At 45.8% G+C, this 26,773-nt stretch overlaps 1 protein-coding gene, 1 long non-coding RNA gene and 1 other non-coding gene across 5 annotated transcripts in view; 1 reads left to right on the forward strand and 2 right to left on the reverse strand.

The window, feature by feature from the left end:
- The window catches only part of Mcmdc2 (minichromosome maintenance domain containing 2), a 31,730-nt gene extending 26,993 nt beyond the window's left edge, over window positions 1-4,737 (forward strand). Inside the window, exons 13-14 of the mRNA XM_075971348.1 lie at window positions 1,519-1,628; window positions 4,571-4,737. Of these exons, the coding sequence (XP_075827463.1) occupies window positions 1,519-1,628; window positions 4,571-4,737 (277 nt within the window). The remainder of the gene's footprint in view (window positions 1-1,518; window positions 1,629-4,570) is intronic.
- Window positions 4,738-5,838: 1,101 nt separating this feature from the next.
- LOC142849374 (uncharacterized) lies at window positions 5,839-7,515 on the reverse strand. 3 transcript variants are annotated; one of them, XR_012910569.1, is made up of 4 exons: window positions 7,073-7,515; window positions 6,430-6,535; window positions 6,134-6,195; window positions 5,839-5,949 (listed from the first exon to the last, which is right to left on the reverse strand). It is a non-coding gene; the product is annotated as an uncharacterized LOC142849374 (long non-coding RNA). The 3 variants fall into 3 exon arrangements; XR_012910570.1 differs by having other exon boundaries at window positions 6,134-6,188; window positions 6,416-6,535; XR_012910568.1 differs by having other exon boundaries at window positions 6,416-6,535.
- On the reverse strand, window positions 6,260-6,343 carry LOC142851469 (small nucleolar RNA SNORD87). Its single transcript, XR_012910787.1, has one exon. It is a non-coding gene; the product is annotated as a small nucleolar RNA SNORD87 (small nucleolar RNA).
- Window positions 7,516-26,773: the final 19,258 nt, after the last annotated feature.

Below are 26,773 nucleotides of genomic sequence, written 5' to 3' on the forward strand. Positions count from 1 at the left end.
ATGAAGTCTCCAACTAGGTTCCCAAGCGCTCTAGTGTGGGAAGAGGCTAATGCCACTGAAGATGAATGGCATCCAGGAGACTTCATTCTGTTCACGATTAATATGAGCAAACATGGAATGTGACTTATCTTTTGAGATTTAGGCTGTATTAATAGAACATGTATGAAGAGCAAGAGAATGATAACTCTACCTTACCTCTGACAGTCAAATAAGACACACAGTACCAGATTGTAAAGGTTAAACAGATCTGGTCTTAAGGGAAGTAGCTGGAATATTGAAAAGATGAAAATTATGTTTCTCCAGATGTGGTGGTGCACATTTTTAATCCCAGCACTCAGAAGGCAGAGGCAGGTGGATCTCTGTGAGTTCAAGGCCAGCCTGATAGCAACTTCCAAGATAGTCAGGGCTACGTAGAGAGACCCTGTTTCAAAAAAAATGAAACAAAAATAAACAAAAAGTAAGTTATGTTTTATGAGACATTTTGTGTGTGTGTGTGTGTGTGTGTGTGTGTGTGTGTGTGTGCATGTGTCGCTTAGGCTGGAACCCAGGGCCTCATACCTTTGAGCCATACCGCTAGTCCTCATACCATTACAGGTACTGAGATATTTACCTCGGAAAAAAGAAACTGTGGGCATCTATAAAAGTTACCCGAGTATGTAAAGAGTTGTCACATTTTGATCTCCAGCTCCCTCAGGTCCCACAAACAGAAGAAAAGACCAATTGGGGGAAACTACAATGACTCTTATTTCAGTCCAGATTTATATAAATCCCGTGGGTTACAGAATTTTATCTTATTTCATATCCTCATTATACATACACACACACTCACACACTCAACGTTAATTTATGCCAAGTCATCCAGTCAGCAAATCCTACAGACTCAACTTGAGTTTCCTGACTCTCAAATCCAACAGTCATTTGAGAGCCTGACAAGGAGGAGAGGAGGTGCTTCACGGGGAGGAGAGCGGTTCACGTGTCTAAAGTAGTAAGTCATTCGGGGAAGTAGTGAATGGTCACGTGGGTTCAGAGACGACAGGGCGATGAGCAGTTCAGAATGCTGTGCGCAGAATTGGCTTATGTGACAAGAACTGTGAACTGTAGGATGCCATGGGGACTCTGGACAGGCGAGGAGCTGATGGAAGCACCAAGCAGCTATGTATCTATACATCTTACATACCTATAGAATACTTAGTTACGTTTATTCCCTCTAGTGTATATTTACTGAAGCAGAACTCAGCGCAGGGGATGTGGAATGCTAAGTGGAAGTCAATTTTTTTTTTTTACAAGGCAGGATACTTCCTTCTGGCACAATTTATTAAGTTGATGGGGAACAAATAGCTTAAAAGGAAAACAAACAAACAAGAAAACAGTATGGTGACCGCTAACACATGGCTCACGTCATGTCTTAGTTGGTTCCTGTTTAAATATGTAAATTTTTTTTCTTGTAGATTTGGAGCTAAATATGTAAATTTTTTATAATACTAACATGTTTTTATTAACTTCCATTTTCTTTTTCAGAGTTTCTTTATCTGAAGCTCATGCTCGACTGAACTTAAGGAATAAAGTTCTCAAGGAAGATGTGCTGATTGCAGCCTTATTGTTTGAAATGTCTCTCACGTTGAAATATGGTAATTCACTAATAATGATTCCTAAATAGTCTTAGATTATTATTATTATTACCTACACTTTAAATACTTCAAAGTAATCTTCATTGTTATTAGATAAAGCGTACCTGAATTTGAACATTTGCTGTTTATAGGGGAATTTCATATTTTTCCTTGTTCAAGACAGAGTCTCACCGTATAGCCCAACTGGCTGGGAACCCAAACCGTACCACCCAGCCTCTGAGTACTGGGCCTCCAGCTGTGGCCATGCTGCTGGGTGGCAGTGCCATCTGACAACAGACGTCTGATTCTGTATGATTGCTCTCGGGGACTTCTGTGAGACTAAGCCTCACCACAAAGCCCAGGCTCACCTTTAACGTGCCGTGCTCAAGCCTCAGTCTCCTGTGCTGAAAACAGCAAGCGTTCCTAACCTCTGCTGACCAGTCCCTTTCGCTCCCAGACTAAGCCAAGCATTCTTAACCTAGGATCCCTGGAGGCCTCAAGCCCAAGAGACCTATAAATCGTTATCTACAAATTCGTGCGTGTCCTCTACAAAGGACATAGATGGAAAGCTCTAGGAAGTAGGTTATGGAGTTACTGATTACTAGAAAAGATTGTCATCCTGAACTAGTTTAGACAGAACACTGGTTCCAACAAATACTAATAGTAGGGATATGTAAGTATTCTAATTTGTCTTATTTTACTTATTTTAAGGCCATATTTTTTTCAAATCAGTTATTTTCTATACCATAAAGAAACGTGCTGCAGCCAGGTGGTGGCGCACGCCTTTAATCCCAGCACTGGGAGGCAGAGGCAGGCGGATCTCTGTGAGTTCAAGGCCAGCCTGCTCTACAGAATGAGTTCCAGGACAGCCAAGACCACACAGAGAAACTGTCTCAAAAAAACTGAAAAGGAAAGAGGAAGGGAGGAAGGAAGAGAGGGAGGGAGGGAGGAAGGAAGGAAAGGTGACATCAATCTTACATAATTGTTAAGGTATATTGGGGTTTTGTATTAAGGACTCTGCGATAAACTGTGACTACATTGTAAAGACGGCACTGACATACTTAAGAACGTATTTAAGGGAAGTAAAAAGATGTCCTCTTTAATTCCTTTAGCTGATGAATTTCAGTTAGGTGTTTGTGATTTTTAACTCTGTAGTAATACAGTGTTAAAACGTTTCATAAATATTACTTCACTTTGTATTAGTTTTTAAGTTTAGCAAAGTGATGTTTCCTTATGGAATTTTCTACATGTCATTATACTTTCTTACTGTCCTTACTAAGTCCCTTCCCCACTGCCATCCCCATACCTCGTCCTCACACTGCTTCTTCCCCACAAAAGAGTAGAGAACAGAGTGAGGTAAATAAGAGTAGGAGGTAAGCAAAGAAAAACAGTGAAGGACAAGCAGATCAAAGAAATGTGGGGAAAGGAAGAGTGCAGGATGGAATGGAGGGAAGCTAAGACAAGAGGTTATTTTTAAAGGGAACAAGATTTCCCAATTGCGAGAAAGATGGTGTTGGGGCAGCTTCTGTGTCCTTGAAACTGACTCAGCCAGTTCTGAGTGGGGAGAGGGGTCAGCTGAATTTACACAGTGGAGATGAATGCTATGGAGAATACAGAACTATGTGTTAAGAACTAAGGAGACCCTTATAAGAAGGAGTTATTTAACCTCAGGGGCGAGGTATCCAGGTAGAGGGCACTGCAATCAATGTAGGTGCAGGGTGACTAAAAGGTTGCAGACCAAGCTGAGCAGACCAGTAGGTTATAAGGAAAATGGGGTCAGAGTAAGGTAATTAGGGTGCTGGTCCTAGAACAAATGGGAAGAAACTAAATGTTTTACGAGACCGAATATCAACTATATTTTGGAACAGTTGTCTTTGGTGAATCTTTGTTGAGACAGGGTTTCTGTGTAGCCTTGGTTATACTGGAACTCACTTTGTAGACCAGGCTGGCCCTGAACTCACAGAGATCCGCCTGCCTTTGCTTCCTGAGTACGGGAATTAAAGGTGTACACCACCACTGCCCGGCCAGTTCAGAACTTTTAAACATTTATTATATGCTGGGACGAAAGGCATGTGCCACACCCAGGTTGTCTTTAGTGAAAGGTTGGAATTATAGGGACTATTGTCATACTCCATGCAATGGTAATGCAAGCTTTGACTAGGTCAAGAGTAGAAACAGAAATTAGTGAAAGATGGACCTTGGATGCAACATCCAGTCAGCTTTGCTAATGAGCTATATTAGGACCTGGACACTGCTATTAAAATTACGATTGCATCTGCAAAGGCAGAGGTTGGAGTGGTAATGGATGTGTGGCTATAGAAATAGCCTGGACTGGACAACTGAACATTGAAGATAAGGAACTAAGTGGGAATGGGGCTCTAGTTGGAGAGGATGTGTGATCCAGGAATGGACTTGCTCTCAGTGTAAACTCTCAAGTGTTTATAACATATAGTAAACCACTGATAGCACAGTCATCAACACTGAGCATGCTGGAGAGCAGCCTGGGGAGTGTAACACTGACCCAAGTGGAGTCATGGGAGCTTAAGTCTTAGGAGGCGAGGATCCAGAACCAGGGTGAGTGGCATATACTAAAGATCATTTTCTACTTAAAATATATTTCAATCAGCCAGATGTGACGATCCTCTTATTCACAGCACGCAGAGCAAGAGCCTGCCTCAAAAAAGACCAAAAATTAAAAACTTAAAAGGACCAGATTCTAGTCAACTGTTCAGAAGACAGGATTTCTTCTCTGTAGCTTTGGAGTCTGTCCTAGAACTCACTCTGCAGGCTAGGTTGGCCTCAAATTCAGAGATCCACCTGCCTCTGCCTCCTCAGTGCTGGAATTAAAGGCATGTGCCACCACTGTCCGGCCAGTTCAGAGGTTTTACACATTTATTTTTTCAAATGTTTTCCACTTTTAGTTTTTAGGTCTGGTTTACACTGTTACTTTGTTCTTCATTTAGGGGCCAGTGCATTCTGTGTCGCTCCCAATGCACTGTTTCCATTCGAACTGTATAATGAAGAGTATTTAGAGCAAAGAGACCTCTACCTGACTCAGTGCCAGCAGCAGCTCCAGCAGTTTATCGCCACATGTGGACCTGGGACAGCTCTCTTTTCTACTGATGAATAAAGCAATCTGAGTGAAGGGTTTCTTCTCATGCCTGTCAGCCTTGGCTAACTGTATGAGTGACTCTGGAGTCATGCTCAGCTGGGTATGGTCTTGAGGTATCTAGTAGAATGCCATTCAGAGTACAAAATGTGGCCCCTCCATAACTAACAAATGATCCAAGTATCCAAAACCAACACAATTTTTTTTTAATTTACACATTAAATTACCAAGGAGAGTCACATCAAAACTTCCTGGTTACCCCAGTGTATCAAAGATAAACACACAGTAGAGAACATAGCAATGTGAAAAAAGGTCCCATCTACTCCCATCAGGTAGATGCCATGCTTGTTAAGTTACAAAATTGAGTTCAAATCACTGCAATTTCTATAACCCAGTGCCTAATGTAAAGCCTTCTGATAGTTTATCAAGGGCATTATGGATATATTGCTTTATAAGCCCAAGTATGAAGTCAAGGAAAGATGTGGACTTCTTACGTATACCCTTTATACAACCAATGACTGGAAAGACCTCCTGGGGGCCAATGGTCTTCCTGCCTCCAATTAGCTGGTCTACAGTGCCTGACTTTTGTATTACTAAGTATTGACTCTGATGAGCAGGTTAACGACAGTGCATACAAATTAAGTCCTGTTTGTGCTTTTTCATGTGAAAGGTAAACCAACCTCCCTCAACACACACAGTACCTCTCACAACCAAAGTCTAGCATTAGGAATATCTCCCCCCCCCCCCCCCCGCCAGGGAACAAACCCAGGGCCTGGTGCCAGTTAAGCAACCACTTCCTCAGCCCTTAATACAAAGGCTTTTAAATGCCCCAAGTCATCAGAATGTTGATGTGTTCTTATGCTATTTACTAAACCCAGGAACTCAAGAGGCTAAAAATTTAAGTCTTCACTCGAAATTGGTTCAGACTTGTCAAGTGACTTCCTACAGTGTACCCTGGCTACTATACCAGAGAGACTGCCGAACACTGTCCTCTACAGTGTACCTCAGCTACTGTACTAGACAGACTGCTGAGCACTGTCCCCTACAGTGTACCCGGGCTGTGGACAAAACAAAGCTCAAAAGACATACATTTTAAAGAAATTACTACCCAAACAGTTAGCAACTTATTTCTACATAATTTATTGTTGATTACTATATCAAAATTCATCATTTGCTTCTGTTCACGGATTCTTGACCAATTCTTCATTTCATCATCCACAATGTGTGCTGCACCTTCCAAAGGAAAAAGACAGTGAGAACCCCATGGTATTTTTCCTCAAGCTCAAAAACTAAGTCCGGGTATTTATCTCAACAGCCTTTGAAAAAATGTCAAGGAAACAGACATTCAAATGTGATTTGAAAAGGAACTGGTCCCAGTCCCTGAGTGTTATCAAGAGATGTGACTGAGCAAACTTACCAAAAGTGTTTGTAAACATCACAGCTCCTGAGGTGGGACTTTCGCCTGCAGCTACCTACATGCTGGATAAACAGTACACCGGTTTCAACAAACCATCACCTTGGTAATATGCATTATCTCTACATTGCTGGCATCTCAGTCTTAAGAGTATTTCTTCAAAGACACCCTCAGCTGGGTAAACGGCAAACTCTAAGTCATCATCGTGCCAGCTATTAAGCCACAGCAAGAACCGGCCCTATGTGTTGAATAGGTTCTTAGGTATTAATCAAATCACACACACACCTTAATATCTGTACCTGTCACTGGCAACTGCCGTCCTGGTGGCTTATTTAAATCGCGTTCTGTGACAAGTTTCTGGAAAACATTTGTCCAAGCACGTTCAAGAGGCAGGTTTTGTTGCACCTAAAAATTAAACATTTGATTGTGAACTCATTTGTTACTTCCACATTTAACACCTTCTATGATTGTGCTGGCTAGTGAGTAGAGGAAGCCTCAATTGAGAAAATGCCTGCAGTGGGCGTAAACCAGTACGCAATTCTTCACGGCCTGTAGGCTCTCATCTCTCACCCCCTTCACTGAGGCAGTACTGATTTAAGAAAAGGACGGATCCAGAGTAGCTAGCCTTTGCTCACTAGCCTCGGGGCTTACAGGTGAAAAAGCTAGAAACCTAACTACAGTTGCGCAGACCAGCACAATTAAACAGCAAAGGGAATGGCCAGGATCACAGATGTGTTCTACAGACTCCAAAACACTAAATCACAGTGCCAGTTACTGGAGATGATTTATTAAGACTGTAAAACTCAAGATGTCCGCAAATTTTGCTCCAACTTCAAAGCCTCGTTTAGAGCGTACTTACAAGACCTAAAACTGACCGTCTTGATATGAGAGACAATACATCCCACCGCTATCAAACTGTAGTACAGGAAATAGGTCACTCACTTAAGAAGCCTGAAATAGGCTGCACCGTGGCTCTTCTGGTGGACACAGTGCAGGCCCAGCGAAAGCTGCCGCCAGGAGCGGCCGCTCCTTCCCGCACTTCGATGCGTCCTGAGGCGCAGGCCTTTAAGTAAGGGCCGCCAAGGGCTGTTGTCCCCCGAGCTCGAGCAGTTCAGGATCTGCAGGTTATTTTAAAGCCCGAGCGCGCGGGAACGCGAATGCAAGCGGCCGCGCAGACCAGGCCATGTGGCCCACCGTACCCGGTGAGGGACCGACGCCGTCAGCTGGGTGCCCCGCTCCGCACCGACGGGGTGGACAGACCGCGGGGTTCGCACCTGGAAGAGCCCGAGGACAGGCCGGGTTCCACAGGCCCGGGCCTCCGCCGCCCGCCATGCTGCACGAGAAGCGGGCGCTCCCGGACGCCGCGCGGAAAGGAAGTGAGGAGCTCGCCGCAACCCTAAGGCGCTCTCCAGGCCCCGCCTCTTCCGGGCATTCTCTAGCCCCGCCCTCGCGCCTCTAGTGGGGCGGAGGGAGCAGTTTGTGGGCGTTACTGGGGCTCAGGAATATTTTAGCTAGAGCTTTTGAATTGACTTTGCAAGTGAATAATGCTTTAAAATAGGACAGTCTCCCAGTCCTGGTGCTTCTCTTGGTCTTCTAAATTCTCATCTACTTCTGTGTTTTAAAAACTGCTGGTATTAGCAAGCCCATGTAATTTTTTAAAAAGATTTATTTTACGTGTATGGGTGTTTTCTCTGCGCGTGTGTATGTGCACCACCTGCGAGCCTCGTGCCGACAAAGTTCAAAAGAGAGCGTTGGATCCCCTGGAAGTGGTTATATTATAGCCAGATCTGAGGCAACCTACTGTGTGGGTGTTGGGAACCTAAATTCTGGAATCAGTATGCACACATACATGCGTGCACACACACACACACCCCGACACACACATATTCATCAATACACATTCACCATCATATGTGCACACTCACACACACACACACACAAATTGGTCGTTAGAAAAAAGGAAAAGCTGTTAACTACTTTGATTGGCATTAGTAATAGAATTTTTCCTTAGTAGTCACAGTCACCTACTGTCTTAGGGTTTCTGTTGCTGTGATGAAAAACCGTGACCAAAAGCAAGTTGGGGAGAGAATGAGCATTTTTGAATTACCGTTCCACATGACTTCATCACTGAAGGAAGCCCGGACAGGGAGGCACGGAGGACAGAAACCACGGCAGAGGCCATGGAGGAATGCTGTTAACTGGCTAGCTCTGCTTTCTTTCTGACAGAACCCAGGACCACTGGCCCAGTGGTATCCCCACCTACAGTTGGTTGGGTCCCCCCATCAATCACTAGCTCAGAAAATGCCCGACAGGCTTGCCTACAGCTGACTTTCTGGAGGCCTTTTCTCAGTTGAGGCTCCCTCCCTCTCAGACTACCGTAGCTTGTGTCAAGTTGCCGTCAAACTAGCCAGAGCAGTTACCTTGCTTATGAACAGGTTATGATTTACTCTTGATTTTCTTGTGTTTAATTTTTTTTATTGGGGTTCATCATGGATGTGCTCACATGGAGGCCAGAGAACAGCTCTGTGGACTTGATTGTGTCACCTTGGTATGCACTCCTGGGCTGCTCAGGAAGGCAGGCTGCTCAGTAAGAACCTTTATCTGCTAAGCCATCTCAATGGTCTGAATGTTCATATTTTATCAGTCTATCCATCTCAGTCATTATACTTGAGTCCTGGCTACAAAGCATTAGGCTTGGTACCACAAAAAGAAATGTGTATGATTTTGTCTGAAAGATATACACAAAAAAGTAAAATCACATTATTAAATTGGTAAAAATCAGGCCATCTCTCCTTTAAAGGGAGACAGGGAGATGGCTTGATGGGTAAAGAACTTGCTGTGCATTGGGTAATTTTTGTCAGCCTGACACAACCTGGAGTCACCTGGGAAGAGGAAGCCTAGAGTGAGGAATTGCCCTCATCAGATTGGCTGAAGGCGTGTGTCTGTGGGGCGTTTTCTTGTCTGATGGTTGATGTGGAAGGTCTAGCCTGCTGTGGATTGTGCCGCCTCTTGGCAGGTGGTTCTGGGTTGTATAAGAAAGCAGGACAGTGAGTAGCATCTGTTTGTGGTTTCTGCTTCAGTTCCTTCCTTGAATTTCTGTTTGGGATTCAGTGATGAACTATGATGTGGAATTATAAGACAAAACAACCCTTTTCTCCCTAAATTGGCTTTGGTCAGTGTTTTATACAAAGCAACAGAGAAGCAAATCTGGACAACATGCAGTCCCAGTGCTCTGAGGATGTGAACACAGGAGGATCCCTGGAGTCCTGTGGCTAGACAGTGACAGAAAGCCTAGGTTTTAAAAACAGGACCCTGTGAGATTACTGCTGACTTCGTTTAACAGTTACTGGTCAGCCCCTACCGACCAGGGCTGTCTGTGAGACAGCCTGTCTCCCAAAATAATCTGTCTTGCTTGAGCAAACAATTCCAGGAAGGAAAGATTGTAGCAATCTTCAGGAACTCGCTGCTGCAGTGTCCGACCTTCGCTATTTGAAATAGTTTTACCTGTTGAGGTCAGACTCAGGTTCGTTTTTTGCCTTCTGTGTTTTTACTCTGGGCTCTGAAACAGGTTAGCTTAATCTGTGAGTTCTGGGTTCAGTAATACTCTGTCTCAAACAAGTCAGGTGGAGAGTAGTTGAGGGCTACACCTGAGATTCATTTCTGCCCCCCACATGTAACACACATATGTACATACACACATGCATACAGACATACACAATAACTAAGGCGGGGAGTGATTGAGAACTACACCTGAGGTCTGTTTATGGCCTTCACACACAGATAACACATGCATACACTAAACAAGATGGAGAGGGAGAGTGGTCCATTTCTGGCCTCCACATACATGTGTGTTACACGTATACATACATACATAATAAATAAGATGAAGAGTGGTTGAGGATTACACCTGATATTGATGACTGGTCTCTGCATGTGTGCACACAGAACATGTAGACACACACACACACACACGACTGTGTGAAATCATAGGCTCCCCCCACCCCAATCTGTTCCCACCCTCTGCAGCATCTCTTCAGACAGTTCAGACAGAGAGCTGATAGGGCAACACCTACTGTGACCTAGCAACACGCTCCCATGCTCCCAAGCTCCCATGCTCCCAACCCTTCAGCACTCCCCACCATCCACCACTTGCTCAGGTCCAGGGTATCTTTGATGGACAATTTTGCTCTCTTGTCTAGTGCCGTCTGCATCTGTGACTCCTACATCTCCTAGGCTAGATCACATGGTGTGGAGCCCCCAGCCCTCCGGATCACGTGGTGTGGAGCCCCCAGCCCTCCGGGTCATGTGGGTCAGAGAGAACTTGCCTTTGTTTTTCTTGAACTGCAGGTTCCCTCTCCAGGACCCCATTGCCCTCTCTGTGATGTTTGCTGTTATCATCCTCCGAATAAACTTCTTCTAAAGGGTAACTCTCTCAGTGCCCTTCTACTATACCCAACAAGGCTCTAAAAATCCATCTAACGCTGAAAAATTTGTGTAGAACCTAACATAGGAATTTAGAATCTTTGTCTTCGTCCACAAATGCAAAGTTGTTTCTTCTGTGGAGCAGTAGCCAAATTCATAGACTCATTCCTTGATGTTGCACCGACAATGTGTCCAACAAACGCATCTATGTGAGCAGCCGATGTAGAGCGTAGGAGGAAGTGAATTTGCAAGCTGAGCTGGTAGAAGCTAATGCACAAATTGAACAAGGTCTTAGTGTCGCTTGGTGCTGGCCAGGTAGGAAAGTCTTAGAGGCACACATGAGGACGTGTTCTCCTCTCCCCTGTTCCTATGGGACAGCCCATAGCTTTCTGTTGGCTCCTCCATGCTTAAGTTCCCAGGGAACGCACCAGGCTCTACTGCCAAGAGATAGCTGGGCCAGAGTTAAAGAATTCTTTTTTTAATAGATTTTTAATTAAAATATAATTACAGCCCTCCTTGCTTTCCCTTTCCTCCCTCCAGCCCCCCAAGCATTCTTTGTATATTTTTGTTGTGGAGTAGAATATCTGTATAACTATGTAACGCTGTGTTGATTTTGTTTATGCTGCATTTGTTGAACTCTGTAGAGATGTTTTGCTGTTTCGCTTTGCCTGCCTAAGGTACTAGATTGGTCTAATAGAAAGCAGAATGACTAATTTTAGGCAGAGGAAGGACAGGTGGGGCTAGTGGGCAGAGAGAAAGGGAGCCAGGCAGCTAGCCAGGGGCAAGCCAGCTGACGTGGAGGAAACAGGGAAGCTGGATGGACAGTCATAGATGAATAAACAAGCCTCAGCACAGCACATGGAATAGATGAAAAGAAAGAAAGCTAGCTAGAAACAAACCTGAGATAAGGCCAAGCTTTATAATTAATAATACGTCTCCATGTCATGATTTGGTGACTGGCAGTTCAAGAAAGCCTGCTACATATTTTAATATAATTACCACATATGATGCACAAATATATTCTTACAGTCTGCATCTTTTCATTCTCTTAAAAAAAATCTCTTTGTATTAAGAAGAGATTTATTCTCCCTAGCCCCGCAAATGCCTGAGCCAGGTGAGAGAACTGGCAGCCCTGGGGTCATAGAGGTGGAAGAGCTGTCCCTGTCCCCAATCAGCTGTAGCACTAGGGAGAGCAGGCCCTGCACTTCACATGGGCAGTACAAAAGAGCCAATCCTGATGGCCAAGGTGTGGGTGAGCCAGCCCTAAAGTTGTGAGCATGGGAGAGCTGTGCCCATTACTCATCTGCCCAGTGGCAGCATGGGGGAGGGGGGAGACACCCCCACCCCAGCCCATCAATGCCTGAGGCAGGTGGGAGAGTTGGCCCTGCACCTTAGCGGCTGCAGCACTCAGGAGAGTGGTTCCTACACCTTGCCTGGCCCTGATGGTGTAGGTATGGGAAAACAGGAGAATTGGCTCTACCCATTGCACATTCCTGCAAGGTGAGTTCCTCACTCTGGGAGTGAGGACAGGGAAGAGCTGGCAGGTTGACCCACCCTGCAACTACCCAGGCCCAGAATCAAGGGTTATGAGTTGACCCACCCAAATAAGCACCCCATCTGTGACCTGCTGGAGCACATGCAGGGTCCTTTCTATAGGACCCAAAGCTGCAGGACCTCCATGACACAGGGTAACAACAGTGAGGGTCCAGCATCGATAGAGTAGCAGAAGCCAGAGGCCTCAAACCAGACCAACGACTCTTTGTAATGAACACTTGCAAGTAAAGATGTGTGAACAAAAGGGTTTACTGCGTGACTCACTGTACCGCACTACAGCTTCCATGATGAGACAGAGTTTTCCTTTTTTCTTCTTCTTTTGTTCTCTTAAATTTTTGTTTTATTTTATTTTGGGCAGAGGACAGATACAAAGGGATGGTGAAATGAATGGGATGCATGATGTGAAAGACACAAAAAAAATAAGGAAAAAGAAAGTAAGAAAAAGAAAACACATTTATTCTATTATTTAGTTTTGTTTATGTGTGTGCACACATGAGTGCAGGTGCCTACAGAGGCCAGAAGGGGGCCTCTGATGCCCCAGCAGCAGACTGGGTGAGTGTGGCTTTGATTGTTGCAGGTGTTTGTCATAACCATCATATGACTGTTGAGGGTCGTCCATTCAGTAGTGAAAGACTCACCTTAACTACATTCCCTGAACCTCATAGGTACCCTTGTGAATGAAAGGCAGAAAGAAAGAGGAGAGGACACGCCTGCTCCTAGGTGTGGTGGAACCTGCTGGTTCATTGTAAGTATGTGGGAGAGCATAGCCAGAGGCGGGGACATCTGGGAGAGTTCAGAGTGGACATGATCCATCCGCTCAGCCACGTAAGGAGAGAAGGGAGGGGAAAGGAGAAAAGGGAGAAGGGAACTGGATGCAGCAGCCAAGAGGGCAAAGAAGTGTTTAACCAACACGTCTGGAGTATATAGGGAAGAGTCTCTAGGGAAGAACAGAGAGAGTTCTGGGGTAGAGGGCAGGGTATGCCAGTCATAACCTGTAAGAGGCAGGGTCTGAAGGATGCTGGGAGAACCTGGCGTGAAGGTCTATTTGTGTATGTTAATAGGTATCTCAGCCCTTTGTCCCAGTATTTGAGACTTACTATCCCAGCCTCTTTGTTCATAAGAAATGATGGGGGGGGGTGATCTATGACTACTTTCTGTTGACAATGGGCTTCGGTGTTGGGAACCCAAGAAAGCTGGGATGCTTGCCAAGGCCGCGAGAACGTGTTGTTTTGCTCACTGTCCAAGCTCTTCAGGGCCATCTGGGGTTGGGGAAGCACAGGCCAAGCTGGAGCAGACTGTGAGCCTGGACCACCTGGGCAGCCACTTTGGAGCCGTCTAGGACGCAGATTGTGAGGGAAGGCCGTGAGCTGGAGCACTCTATAGTTAATTTAAAATCTGCTGGGACGGAAGATTTTAGGGATTTTAGAAGATTTTAGGGTGATGAGGTAAAGTTACAGAGTTTAGGGAAAACTTTTTTTTTCTTAGGTGTACATTGGAAACTTTAAGGTCACCGTGAGGCAAAGGGAAAGATAGCTAAGGAAAGTGTTAGCGCCAACAGCTGCTCATATAGCCATGTGCAAAAACAAAATGCAGTTGGGTTCTTAACCTTACATGATGAACAAAAACTGACTCGAAGCACATCAAAATCTGCTTTACAATGTGTTGCTTTATACCCTCAATACAGCATGTGAGTGGGAACTCCTCAAGTGAGCTCTTCTGCAGGCACTGGCTGACCGGAGCCTCAGTGCTGCGGGGAGACAGAGAGACGGGAGTGCTGCAGGCCTACAGACTCATTCCTTTATCTCAGGCTAGCTGTAGCCCTCCAACACAGCGATTCCTTGGACAGCTCTCTGCCTGAACTAACATTTTATAAGGAATAGATCAAAAAATCTTTGGAATCTATTACCTTAGCAGACCACTGGCTTACACTGACCCGGAAGCTGAGAATGTCATCAAATAGTATCTGAGAACTATAGAAAAATTCTCCCCATCTCACTGTAGCACCCTCCTTTAGTTCCACTGCACAAGAAGACTATGGCCAGTGTTTAAGCCAAATTTGAAGCAAGTTTTATTAATACTGCCCAGGACCATGGATCCACATCTTAGGTTCAGGATTCCCAGAGTATGGCCCTAAGTTACATGAGTCAGGGTCTTTTAAAGATAAAACCCACAAGGATACGTACTTCCCACCCTTGTCCAATCAGGGATAAACATACGTCCTGACATACTTTCTGCTATGTCCCTCTTGCCTGGCGTGATCAAGCACATACCATGTACCTGCAGCAACCAAGCTTGCTTACATGTTATCTTACATGATCAACAGCCCCCGGCATTCCAGAAAGTTATCCGTCCCTGGGCAAGTGGGGCTTACAGGTTAGAGATGCTGTTGTTATATGGATCTCTTAATTACAGTAATTTAAACTTAAAATACCGCTCTAGCCATCACATCAGGAAAAGAATCCGGCGTCCTCCAGCAGTAAGAGATCTGTGGGGCTGCTGGTCCCGGATTTAAGTATTATAGAGCTAAAAAACAACTCTCCATTGGTAATAGAAACCAGAATTACTTTTAAAAGCTCACTGTTTGGTTGGGTGTAGTGGTGCATGCCTTTAATCCCCGCACTCTGGATGCAGAGGCAGGGGAATCTCTGTGAGTTCGAGAAAAGCCTGGTTTACACAGTAAGTTACAGGACTAAGTACAGAGACACTGCCTCAAAAAAGAAAAGAAAGAAAAGAAAAAGAAAAAGAGAAAAAGAAAAGTAAAGTAAAAAAGGTTATTAGTTCTAGAAATATATGAGATATTATTTTTCTCCACATGGCCAGAATCTGTAATCGGTACTTCCACATGTAACTCCCATTAGTAAATTAATCCTTTTGGCCACCAGCCCTTGCTCACAGTGGTGAGTGACTGAAGACCCGCTAGGTCTTCTAACAGAACACTGGTGGGAACCGGTAGGAACCGGTAGGAACTAGATGTAATAGCCACGTCCTTGTGCTCTCTCCTTCTCAGTAGTAAACACGTCAAAACAGAGTTGATGCAAGCGAACTATAAATGCCCCCAGTCAGAAACCCATGACATTCCTGTGTAAAGTCCTTTCGCCCTCCAGCAGGATTATTTTGAATCATAATATTGACATTGAGATAATCATAGCATTTATATATTTTGTTCAATTTAAAATTCCAAATCTGTGAAAAAAAATACATCAAATTGTCAGCAAATAGGGCATTGATCTGGATGAAATTTGATGCTCAAATACTTAAAGCACATGAACTTTCCTGAGATAATTTTGCTGAAAATTATCTAAATTACTTATGATTTCTGTCTGAATCTAAAACAGCCATGTGGTTTAATTGTCAATGTGAAATACAAGGACTTTTCCTTCCCTGTTCAACTTAACTTTCGTATTAATAAGCTTTGAAAACAACTACTTAAATCCCACCACGAGAAATTCTCAGCCTAAGGAGATGTCTTAAAATTGCTCCAACTAGCCAAAGGGACTGGAGGGGAAGTTCTTAGGGGAGCGCAGGGAACGTTTTCTTTTTGAAGAGACACATGCGGGAGGAAGCGGCCCCTCTCTCGCTGCCTGTTCTCATCTGTGAGAGGATGCCTGGAGTTGCTGCCTGGGACTTCTGCAAGAGGGGAATGGACCTCCGAGAGCAAAGCATCCTAGAGACCCTGCTAGGTCACTAGACGAACTAGGGTTTACTGACCACAGAGCCACCAGCGTCGGCTTCCTGTTATGTGAAATAATACAGCTTTGGTCACTGCTTTAAAAAAAAGTAATTCAAGAGTGATTACATAGTCAAGAATATAAGTAACTGAAAATTTTAAGCTAAGGTTAAATTAAGGTTATTTATACCTCAATCATCGTCTAATATAAATTATGTCCTGCAATTAACATCCCATTAAACCTCCAGTGAGTTACAATAACGAATTAATGACTCTTTTCTCAAATCTTGCCAGTTTCCCTTTGAAAGGACAATAAGCATGCTGTTCTCGGAAGTCTCTAAGGGAAAATGGAATGATTGACAAGGCCCATGGTAACTGAAAGGAGCAGTTAACTGGAGGGCATAAGACTGCAATTAGCTGTGTGGAGAGTGAGCTCCAATATCCTCCGCGCGTAGATTTACACACTTGTTGCCTTATGCTATGCATGTATGTCAGAGAAGCCTTGCCTGCCTCCCAGAGGGCGTCAGGCCTTGGGAGCACCCTCTCCCGAGAACATGGAAACTTGGCTCACTGGAGAGGAACACACCCTGCCCGTCTACTTGTCAGCCACAAGGGGCACAAAAGCTAACAGCAAGCACAGTTTGCAAGGACAGCAAACAGCAAGGCTGCTGCGATCGCTCAGGCAGTAAGATGGTAAAAGTCACTGCAAACCTGGTGATATGAGTTCAATCCCACGAGTCACGTAAAGGTGAAAAGAACTACCGACTTCCTCCAATTGTCCCCTAACTGCCACACACACACACACACACACACACCACGGCACGCGCACACACTAACACTACTAGTAATTTTTTAAAATTGTAGGAAGAAGAAAAGCAAGTGTCTTCTGCTCCACGAGTCATCCGTTTAGAATGACTCATGAATCTTGCTGCTCTCAGTTTGAACATTTCACATGTAGGCTCCTTTTGCATTCTCGGTAACAGCTCTCTGTCAATTCCTGTTCCGTTTTCAAACTCAACCTGGCTGAAACATTTTTGTTCCCCGATATTTTTTTTTTTTGAGACAGGGTTTCTCTGCGGCTTTGGAGCCTGTCCTGGAACTAGCTCTGTAGGTCTCGAATTCACAGAGATCCGCCTGCCTCTGCCTCCCGAGTGCTGGGATTAAAGGCGCGCGCCAACATCGCCCGGCTGTTCCCCAATATTAAGTCTCTCTGCCGATGCAGTAAATCAGATCACACCGAATTAAAGTCCAGGTTTTAATCTGAGCAAATCTTACGCCCTCCAGTTAACTGCTCCTGGTCCCAGGGGAAGAGAAGAAACCAGAAGGGTGAACCACGAGGGGAAGTCTGTGGCCCAGACCTTAAACCCTCCGCAGGTGGAGTCTCTGTTTGGCCAGCTTTCTTTGGAGGGGTCTGGAGAGGGCAGCTCCAAGGGAGGGCCAACGCTTCGTACACACCCCAACACCGGCTACCAAGTACTTCGCATTGGTGTGAATGCATTGAACTTCCATTGGTGTGGGATCCCCCGGAACTGGAGTTACAGACAGCTATAACTGTGAGCTGCCATGTGGGTGCTGGGAATTGAACCCATGTCCTCTGGAAGAGCAGTCTGTGTTCTTAACCACGGAGCCATCTCTCCCGTCTCCTGGTTCTTTTCTTATATCGGGCTTATTAGAATGTGATCTAAGTTGATTCCCTTTTCCTCAGTAGTAGAATATTAAGACAACTAAGTGAGACAAATTTTGCAAATCCCAGGACCTGGAGATGCTGACGGGCACGAGAGCCTGGGCACACTCAGATTGAGGGCATCCTCCCTCCCCTCTTCCTGTCCAAGTCACCTGGCACACTGACCGATCGTCCTGAACTATCCTTGGCGTAAAATTGCTGCTAAAACAACAATAGCAAAAGTTGGATGTGGCCCTGGTTTTGATCCCAAGCATTGCGAACAATAAAATAAACAAACGGCAAGACTGATTGGCTTAAACTAACCAACAGTAACACTGATTGGTCCCAAAATAAACCAGCGGCAATACTGATTGGTCCCAGCTCTACAGCGCCGGCCTGCTTCTGATCCAGACTCCCTCAGGTCTCAGGGCTAGGCAAGTCTGTAAATCTAAAGCTGTGTCTGCTGCCCTGTTGATTTGCGTTTACTATGAAGTTGAAAGATAACTGCACTTACGCTTCTGTTGTGTTGTGTTTTTAACTACATTTTTTTCATGTTTTGAATCTTCTGGTTTTGCTTTTTATAAACCACAAAATTCGGGGGTTTTGCCAAATTTTTCATAGAGTATTTTTATTTTTCAAAATTGATTTGTGGGATTTCTTTATATTCCTTACTCTGAATAGTAATCATCAACGAACAACTAAGGCTTTGTAAATGGCCTCTCCTCATCTCTGTTATTGTTCAGGATATTCGGGGAGTCTTGAGTTGCTGGGAAAGCGATGCTCTTCTCTCAGCATCCAGATAGCTCCGCGCTTCTCCGAAAGGTTTCTGACAGCCTTCCAACCTCACGCTTGTTGTTTTGTTTTGTTTGAGACAGTGTCTCCTCCTGTAGCCTTGACTGGCCTGTAACTCACTCCACAGACCGACTGTCCTTGAAGTCGCAGAGATCCACGCCTCTCTGCCTCCACAGTGCTGGGATTAAAGCCACACACTGTCAGCGTCCAACTCTTACTGCCTCGTTCTAGACTCTAATGTCCAAGTTGAGAATGACAGTCACTTATTCCTCTCTGTGAGGATGAAATGAACTCATCCATGAAGGAGCTGCCCATGTTCCCTCCACGCATCCTTTGGAAGCGACATGTCTACTTAGGAGTTAACATATGTGAGAAGGTGAAGTCCTTTTGGATCTGTCTTAGTAGCTGCTCAAAGAAGTCTTAGTCTATGACAAACAATGAAAATAACTACATGGTATAAAAAAATTGTAGATGGCCAATGGCTGATGAATAAACACACTGGATGGTGGCTAGTTCTGTGTGCGTGTGTGTGTGTGTATGCATGTGTGTGTGCACACACACGGTAACTCAATCAAGGTATGAAATTGGAAATTGAGGAGAATAAGGGCATACATTGATGAATGTGACTCTTACTGTAGGGAGTCTAAACACAGAATTGCTGAGTCAGCACGGGTCCAAGGTACGTGTTGAGAGTCACTGATAAACCATACATAAGGCAAGTCATATTCCAGTCACCCGCAGTTCTCATCTCTGCTCTCACGGAGCAGAGTAGAGAGCTTTTGTTTGCGAGATCCTGGCACCGGAAATACGTCAAACTGATGCTTTACTGTTGTTTCTGGGGATTTAGGTAGAGAAAGTCTCACTGTGGAACCCCAGTTGTCCTTGACCTCTTGACCTCCTGCTTCCACCTCACAAGAGCTGGGTTGTCAGCCTGTTTACCCGCCCCCAGCTTTGTTGTCTTTTACATTTTTCCCAACATAATATTTTTATTGATTATGTGGGAATTTCACAGCATCCAGACAAATCACAATCACTTCCCAGTCCTCCCAGGTCCACCCTTGTGAGCTCCCATCCCTGTTTTAAAAAAAGAAGAAATGAAGAAAAAAGTCCGTATAATCACTGGAGGGTAGCCAAGCTCCCATTGGTCAGCCCCTTACAGAAAACTGAGTCCTTCCTCTCCAGCACCCCCACCAGAAGCCATCAAATTGTGGAGAGCTACATACACTTCAGCATCCTTATCAAAGAGTTCTCTTTGAGGGCTGGAGAGATGGCTCAGAGGTAGATAGCCCTGGCTGCTCTTCCAGAGGTCCTGAGTTTACTTCCCAGCAACCACATGGCTCACAACCATCTGTAATGAGATCTGGCATCCTCTTCTGGTGTGCAGGCATACAAGCAGACAAAGCACCTATAGACATAATAAATAAATAAATAAATAAATCTTTTTTAAAAAAGAAGAGTTCTCTTTGATGGCTTCCTTTGGGGAGGGTTAGGGTGGAGGAAGTGGTTGTCACAGAAGCCTATGTCCCCTTTTCTTTATCGTGCACCTGCAGTCATCGATACCACTGCATAAGGAGCGTTTTTGCTTTTTACAGTCAGCAGGAGCACGGTGCCTGGACTTCTACATGGTTTCCGGCTACAGCGCGGACCACGAACATCCACGTGGTCTTCAGCATGGCTTCCTGGGAAAGTACAGGACATGCAGGATTTTCAAGGAGGTCCAATCCAGTAAACTGGTCTGAGTCCGCACAAGTTCCAGGCCACTGCACCCTACCTACCGACCCCACTAGACGATGCTCCGTTGCTCCATCAGCTGCAACCTTCTCTCACACCCGGCACCAGCTGTCGTGTTTCTGGTTCTGACTCTTTCCACCTGCACTGCTCCGTTCTACCCTTCCCACCTCTCCATCACGTATCCGTGCGGGTCGCACAGTGTGTACAAGTCGTTTGTCTGGTTCGAGGTTTCTGGTTTCCGACACACCATCGATACCGGAACATGGTGAGACTCCACTCGGAAATTCTGATATCCAGTTGGTCAGCCTGGGTCCTGCCTGCCCTCCTGCCTCCAGGGTTTCTCTGTGGAGCTCTGGTTGTCCTGTAGACCAGCCTGGCCTTGAACTCATAGATCCACCCACCCCTGCCTCCCAAGTGCTGGGATCAAAGGCATGAGCCACCACTGCCCAGCTGGTCTTTTACATGTTTATTTCTTTATTTTAAGTGCTTTTATGTAACCAGCCAGAAAAACGTTAGCTTTTGGTTCCTTCCTACAAAATATTAGCTGTCTGATCTTTATGAATGGCTTCTTCATATCATCTGTGGAATTTTTGTGCTCATTTTTTTTTGAACACTAGGATGGGTTCATATAAAGGAAACAACACTTTGATTTGTCGCTCTTTCTGGTTTCCTTCCAGATCTTTGGACTTTGGTCTTTGTTTGCTTGTTGTAGAGAAGATGAGTTTGACTATGTTACTACACCTGACCTTGGATCTGTGAGATTTAAGGGGTCCTCCTGCTGCAGCCTTCCCGACAGCCAGTATGATATAGCTGCTGCCACAGCTGAGAGTCTTTGTGTGGTGAATTTATTTTTGAGTCAGAATTACACATCTCTTCTTCACACGATGCCTTGTAGTTCTGTTTATGTGCGCACGCTTGTTGGGGATGCTAAGGTACTTATGCCCACAAAGTGCTAGGAAACCAGGAAAGTTAAACACAGCACAGTGGTCTCTCCTCAAAGGAGAAATTACCTGGTTTCTGCCCACAAGGTTAGGAATAGATATTGTTAACAGTCTGGTGACCTGTGTTAGGTTGGGAGCGTAGGTCCCAGTCCCTTGTATCTATCCCAGTTCCCAGGCCTGGTCTGGACTTCAAATCCCGGCAGGCCAGGTCCTGACCCCTCCCTGGGGGTGGGGTCAGGACCACTCTCCAGGGTACTTAAGTGATCCCCCAAAAGAACACGTGGTCTCCCTTTCTTCCTCAGGGGTCGCATTCCTACGGCTTCCCCCTCGGGGCCACCCGAGAGTGCAGATCTCCCATTAAACCTGGATATTTCTTAATTTGGCTTGATTGGGAATTTTTGCGTCGTCAGAGAACTCGCTTAGGAAATATTCCTAACAACCCCTTTGCTCTCTGTGGAAGCAGACCTCACCTAAATCCCCCAGAATGTCTATCCCAGACCCTACCCTCCCCAGACCTTTATCTTTGGCTCGCAGATAACGGGACCCAACCTTAGGGAAGATGTCAACGTCCTTCAGGGCCTGCTGACCTCTGTGCCAGCTCAGTCAGAGACCACACTATACTCCAGGCCCGTTAGCCACAGAACCCACTCTCGTGGTCCACCCCTCCATGCGCCAGCCGCCATCTTTACCTCTTCAGCTAACTGAGCTTGACTGACAGAGGAGACAAGCCTGATTTGCTGCCTCCGCGACTTGGGCAGGGTTCACTTATGATAGCTGAGAGGAACTGGGGGAGATGAGAGAAAACACCACACAGGGTGCCAAACAGTGCGAGATCTGGAGCAAAAGGTGCTGTTCCCAGCTGGACCTGGTGGCGATGGCACTAAGTCAGTGCCCTCAGCCCCAGACAGACAGTGAGCAGGCAGCAAGGAGAGTCAGGTGCACTTCAGACTGCCGTGGTAAAGTCCAGGCTCAACCACCCACCATCTAGGTAACTCTGGCAAGTGCGACGGGCTCTGGGCTTTTCTAGTCATATGTGAAGGTCCACGGAGGCCCTCAGCAACATAAATCTGCATGGATATGTCACAAGCGATAAGCTTAAGTCAAATGGAATGCTGATTAATTAGGTTATAAATAATCACTACAGATAGTCTGTCTCTGCCCGTAACTTGGCTAAGATAACCATACCATGCTGGCAATGTGAGGGAGATAATGTAGTTTTCTTTGTGTCCTCGTTAACTAAAGTTCCCAGAAGGAAAAAAAAATTGAACCTACATGTGGGTCTCCTTCCTCGGATGGCTGGCCACCAGTTCATGAGGCTGGAGGGAGAAGTGGGGAACAGGACGGTGTGGCTACAATGGAGATTAGCCCTCTGGGACATGACTTTAGTGAGACAACTCACCTTATTCCAGAGCATAGGAAATATATGGGATTGGGAAGCCTGGGAGAAACCCTGATTTGTATTAAGTGGCATGCTCCTATTCTAGAGCTGGATTAGTGGAAGTATAACCTTACCAAAATGGCCAGAGCATTAACCTAATTACCATGTGGGCAGCAGGGGGAAGGGCATTTGCGGGGCTCTGTGACAAAGATCATCCTTGATAAGTCAGGCATCCGGGCCTAGAGACACCCTCATGATAAAGTTAGTAAGCTAGATCAAGCTGAATTGGAAAAGTAAAAGAACAGGTTTATTTGGAGTAAAGAAACTCCCGAGTGAGTTCTCTAGCACCAGAGATGGAGGCAGGAGAAGGCAAGTGCTTGGACTAAAGTGAGGAGCTTAAATACCCTGGAGGCAAGGGGTGGTAATGTGTTCTCTATAGGCTGGGTTTGTACCTGAGTGTGGTATGCTAGAGAGGGGGTCTTGGGCTACTGGCAACTTGAGGGAAGGAGCCACCACAGTTGACAAGAAAGCAGCTGTATTTCTGGTGCCTTTTCTTTGTGAGAGACTTTCTGAGAGGGTGTGGTTTGGAGAGAGAGGAGCGAGAGAGCAAGAGAGAGAGAGAGAGAAAGAGAAGAGAGAGAGAGAGAGAGAGAGAGAGAGAGAGAGAGAGAGAGAGAGAGAGAGAGAGAGAGAGAGGCTTTCCAGATCAAGCAGGAGTGAGCTGGAGATTTTCAGCTGAACATCTGACCTTTTTGGACACATGGGCACCAGTTCAAATCTGGCTACTTCCAGTTAGCAGGGTACTACGTGGGGTGGAGCAGCAGGGCATCAGTGGGCTCATGCTCAGAGGGAGGTATGGGTGAAGAAGCATCCCAAGATTTCCAGCCAATCTGTGCTCCCGAGCCACGGCTGCTCATATTTGACTAAGCTGTCTCATTGTTTTTGAGCTGTGAGCTGTGCAGTTTGTAATGATGTCCTCTCTTTGATTCTGTGTGGTTCTGGGATCCCCAGAAGAGGAAAATTCCAATGTTTGTCTCTGTCAAACACGCAGTGAAATGAACATAGAGGCGGCCAGGTTTGTTTTCCTCTCGGCCGGGTTTCTCTCTTTGAAGCAGTCACTTTATTATATGATATATAAGTTCTTTGAGATTTCCATGAAACCTGTTTTGATCATACCCACCTTCTCTGCCCCAATCCTCCCAGACCCACCTCCCCTTCTCTACCCACCCAATTTCGTGTTCCCACGCCCACCCCCCAAACAAAGTCAATTTGTACTGCCCAAATATTCTTGAATGTTTGGCCTTTCTGTGGAGCTGGTTGGCTTATCAGAGCTTCCCTGTCAGAGAAAACGGCCTCCCTCTTTCCCAGCAGCCAACAACTGCCAATCGTTCCTCAGAAACCGGTGGGAGGACTCAGCTGGCTGTCTACGTTCCCTTTCTCTCCCAGCATAGATAGCTTAGGGGAAAGTCCAGCCTCCAAGGACGTGGAAGGGAGCACAGGCCCCTGGGTTCTCTGTCTTCCGGGTCTGTACTGGGCTTGGCCTGTGACCATCTGGTCCCTAAGTTGTCCTGGCACTTTCTGCTGAGACCCTGTGCCCTATTTACAAACTTCTTGTGGCGGTTTGAATGAAAATAGCCCCCAAAGGGAGTGGCACTATTAGGAGGTGTGGGTTTGTTGAAGTAGGTGTGGCCCTGTTGTAGGAAGTTGTAGTAGTAGGGGCGGCGGGCTGTATCCCCAGCACCCGGCCGCCCACATGGCTAGCTCTAGCTTATGCCCTGAAATAATTACATGGAAACTGTATTCTTTTAAATGCCGCTTGGCCCATTATAACTAGCCTTTTCTCGACTAACTCTAGCACCTGGACTAGCCCATTTCTAATAATCTGCTATAGCTCACAAGCTGGCTTACCAGGAATGATCTTAACCTGCGTCTGCCTGGAGTGGGAGAATCATGGCGACTCCTCGACTCAGCTTCTTTCTCCCAGCATTCTGTTCTGTTTACTCCACCCACCTATGTTTTAACCTATGAGGGCCAAGCAGTTTCTTTATTGCTTAACCAATGAAATCAACAGATTGATATATGACACTCCCACATCAGGAAGTGTCACTGTGGTGGTGGGCTTTGAGGTCTCCTGTGCTCAAGCTATGCTCAATGGGACACAGTTGCTGCCTGTGGATTAAGATGTAGGACTCTCAGCCCCTTCTCCGGCACCACATCTGCCTCCATGGCACCATGTCTCATCATGATGATGATGGACCAAATCTCTGGAACTATGAGGCACCAAATTAAATTTTTTTTTACAAGAGTTGCCATGGTCATTGTGTCTCCTCACAACAATAGAAACCCAAACTAAGACATTCCTTTTCTCAGGGCCCCCACTCTGCTGCCCTCTAAGTCTTGGCATGCTGACCCGCAGCAGCTTGCACCTGCTAGACAAGCCCCCCAGATGTGTTCTTCAGTATCTGAAACCTGGGTACCATTCTCGCCTTCCACTAAATCTAGGGTTTCTAGGGTCTGGTCAGTTCTGGTCCTCAATCCCTCCCCACCTCTTCTTGTTCTACACAAGGCAATGGCAGCATAGATTGGCATATCTCACTGCTGCCTCTCCCTTCCAAGGCTTTGACCTGTTTTCCCTTCCCCATCTCTCTTTAGGTTAATTCCACCTTTAGCCTTGGCCTTGCTTTCTTCCTCCCTTCCTTCTTCCTTCCCCTTCTTTCTACCTCCCTCCCTATCTTCCTTCCTCCTTTTTTTCTCCCTACCTCCCTTCCTTACTCATTCCCTTCCTTCCTTCTTTCCTTCTCACTTCCCTTCCTTCCCTTACCTCTTTCCTGCCTTCCCCCCCTTTCCTTCCATGTGTATTGCATATGTGCACATAAATACATGCGTGTTTGAGTGCAAGCATGATAGGGGCATCAGAAGACAACCTTGAGGGTCGGTCCCCACCTTCCACCTATTTGATAAATGTCTCCACCACGACTGGCTCAATGTCAGTTTACCACACAATAGAATTGCCTTAGTAGGCTCCTCATCAATGAACTGTCTTGATTACGCTAATTGACGAGAGCAGACCCACCCTGACTATTGGTGGCAGTTTCTGGTGGTTTTCCAGATAAACAAGGGTTTGACTAAGATGGCTCACCTTTTGTTCTCTTGCCCTTCCCTCGTGTTTCCAGCTGGCTCACCTTGCTTTCGTTCTTCACTGACATCAGGCCCAGCTCTTCTAATCTTCAGTGGTGGACGAATGACAGCTGGCTCCCCTGGAGCTTTCCGGACGAGACTGCTCAGGTCCCTAGCGTTGTGGACTGAGCAACTACCTGCTTCTCAGACTCTTAGGTGTGAGACACCTGTCATTGCTATTTTAACGCAAGCTGACTTAATACATTCTTTTTTAGTTTTAATTTTAATTTCATTTTATGTGTATGAATGTTTTGCTTGCATGTATATCTGTATACCATGCATGTGTCTGGTGCCTGCGGAGGCCAGAAGAGGGCACCGTTTACTCTGGAGCTGGAGTTACAGATGGTTGTGAGCCACCATGTGGGTGCTGGGAATCAAACTCTGGTCCTCTGGAAGAGTATTCAGTGCTTTTAACTGCTGGGCCATCTCTCCAGTCTCAATAAATTTGTCCTGTATATTTATCCCATTAGTTCTGTTCCTGTAGGGAACCCTAATGTTGGGTTTCTAATTGTTCATTACTGTGTACGTCCTTCAGTATCCAGAGATTCTCCCGTCTCAGTGTGACCAGCACTTGACCCCTGAGCCACCGCTCCTGTCCATCTTGGCTCTTATACACAGACGGCAACTTTGGGGACTTAGAAGTCGATTCCCTCCCTACTAAAGTTCAAGAGTCTATTTTGTTGCATATTCTTAAGTTTGTATTTTCTTTCTTTCCTTCCTTCCTTCCTTTTTTCCTTCCTTCCTTCTTTCTCTTTCTTTCCTTCTTTCCTTCTTCCTTCCTTTCTTCCTTCCTTCTTTCCCTTCCTCCTTCCCTCCCTCCCTCTTTCATTTCTTTTCTTCCCGAGGCAAGTTTGTGTTATGTTAAGGTTTTATATCCTCATTTACTCTAGACTCTGGGTGGACCGAGAGGACCACGTGTCACTGGTAATTGTTTGTAGGCAGATGCTTCTTTCCCATAGCCGCTCTCAAATAATCACACAGAGGCTTATTATTAATTACAATTACCCAGTTAGCTCAGTTGATATGGCAGAGCATGAGACTCTTAATCTCAGGGTCGTGAGTTCGAGCCCCATGTTGAGCACCAGCTGAAACCTTAACTAATTATTCATTATCAAAAAAATTAGGAGTCAGATATGGGGTAAGAACCTGAAGATCAGAGAAGCAGGGGAGCAGACATAGCTTCCTACCTCTTCCATTCCTTCCTCCAAAAAGGTCTGAGATCCTCTCTCAGCCACGCCTTCCTGCTTCCTGTCTCCTGTTCGTCTACAGTCCTCCAAACGTCTATGGTTAATTTTTGTCAGCTAGGGGCTAGCTCTGC

Source organism: Microtus pennsylvanicus, chromosome 5 (genome assembly GCF_037038515.1).
Source record: "Microtus pennsylvanicus isolate mMicPen1 chromosome 5, mMicPen1.hap1, whole genome shotgun sequence".
Lineage (NCBI taxonomy): Eukaryota > Metazoa > Chordata > Mammalia > Rodentia > Cricetidae > Microtus > Microtus pennsylvanicus.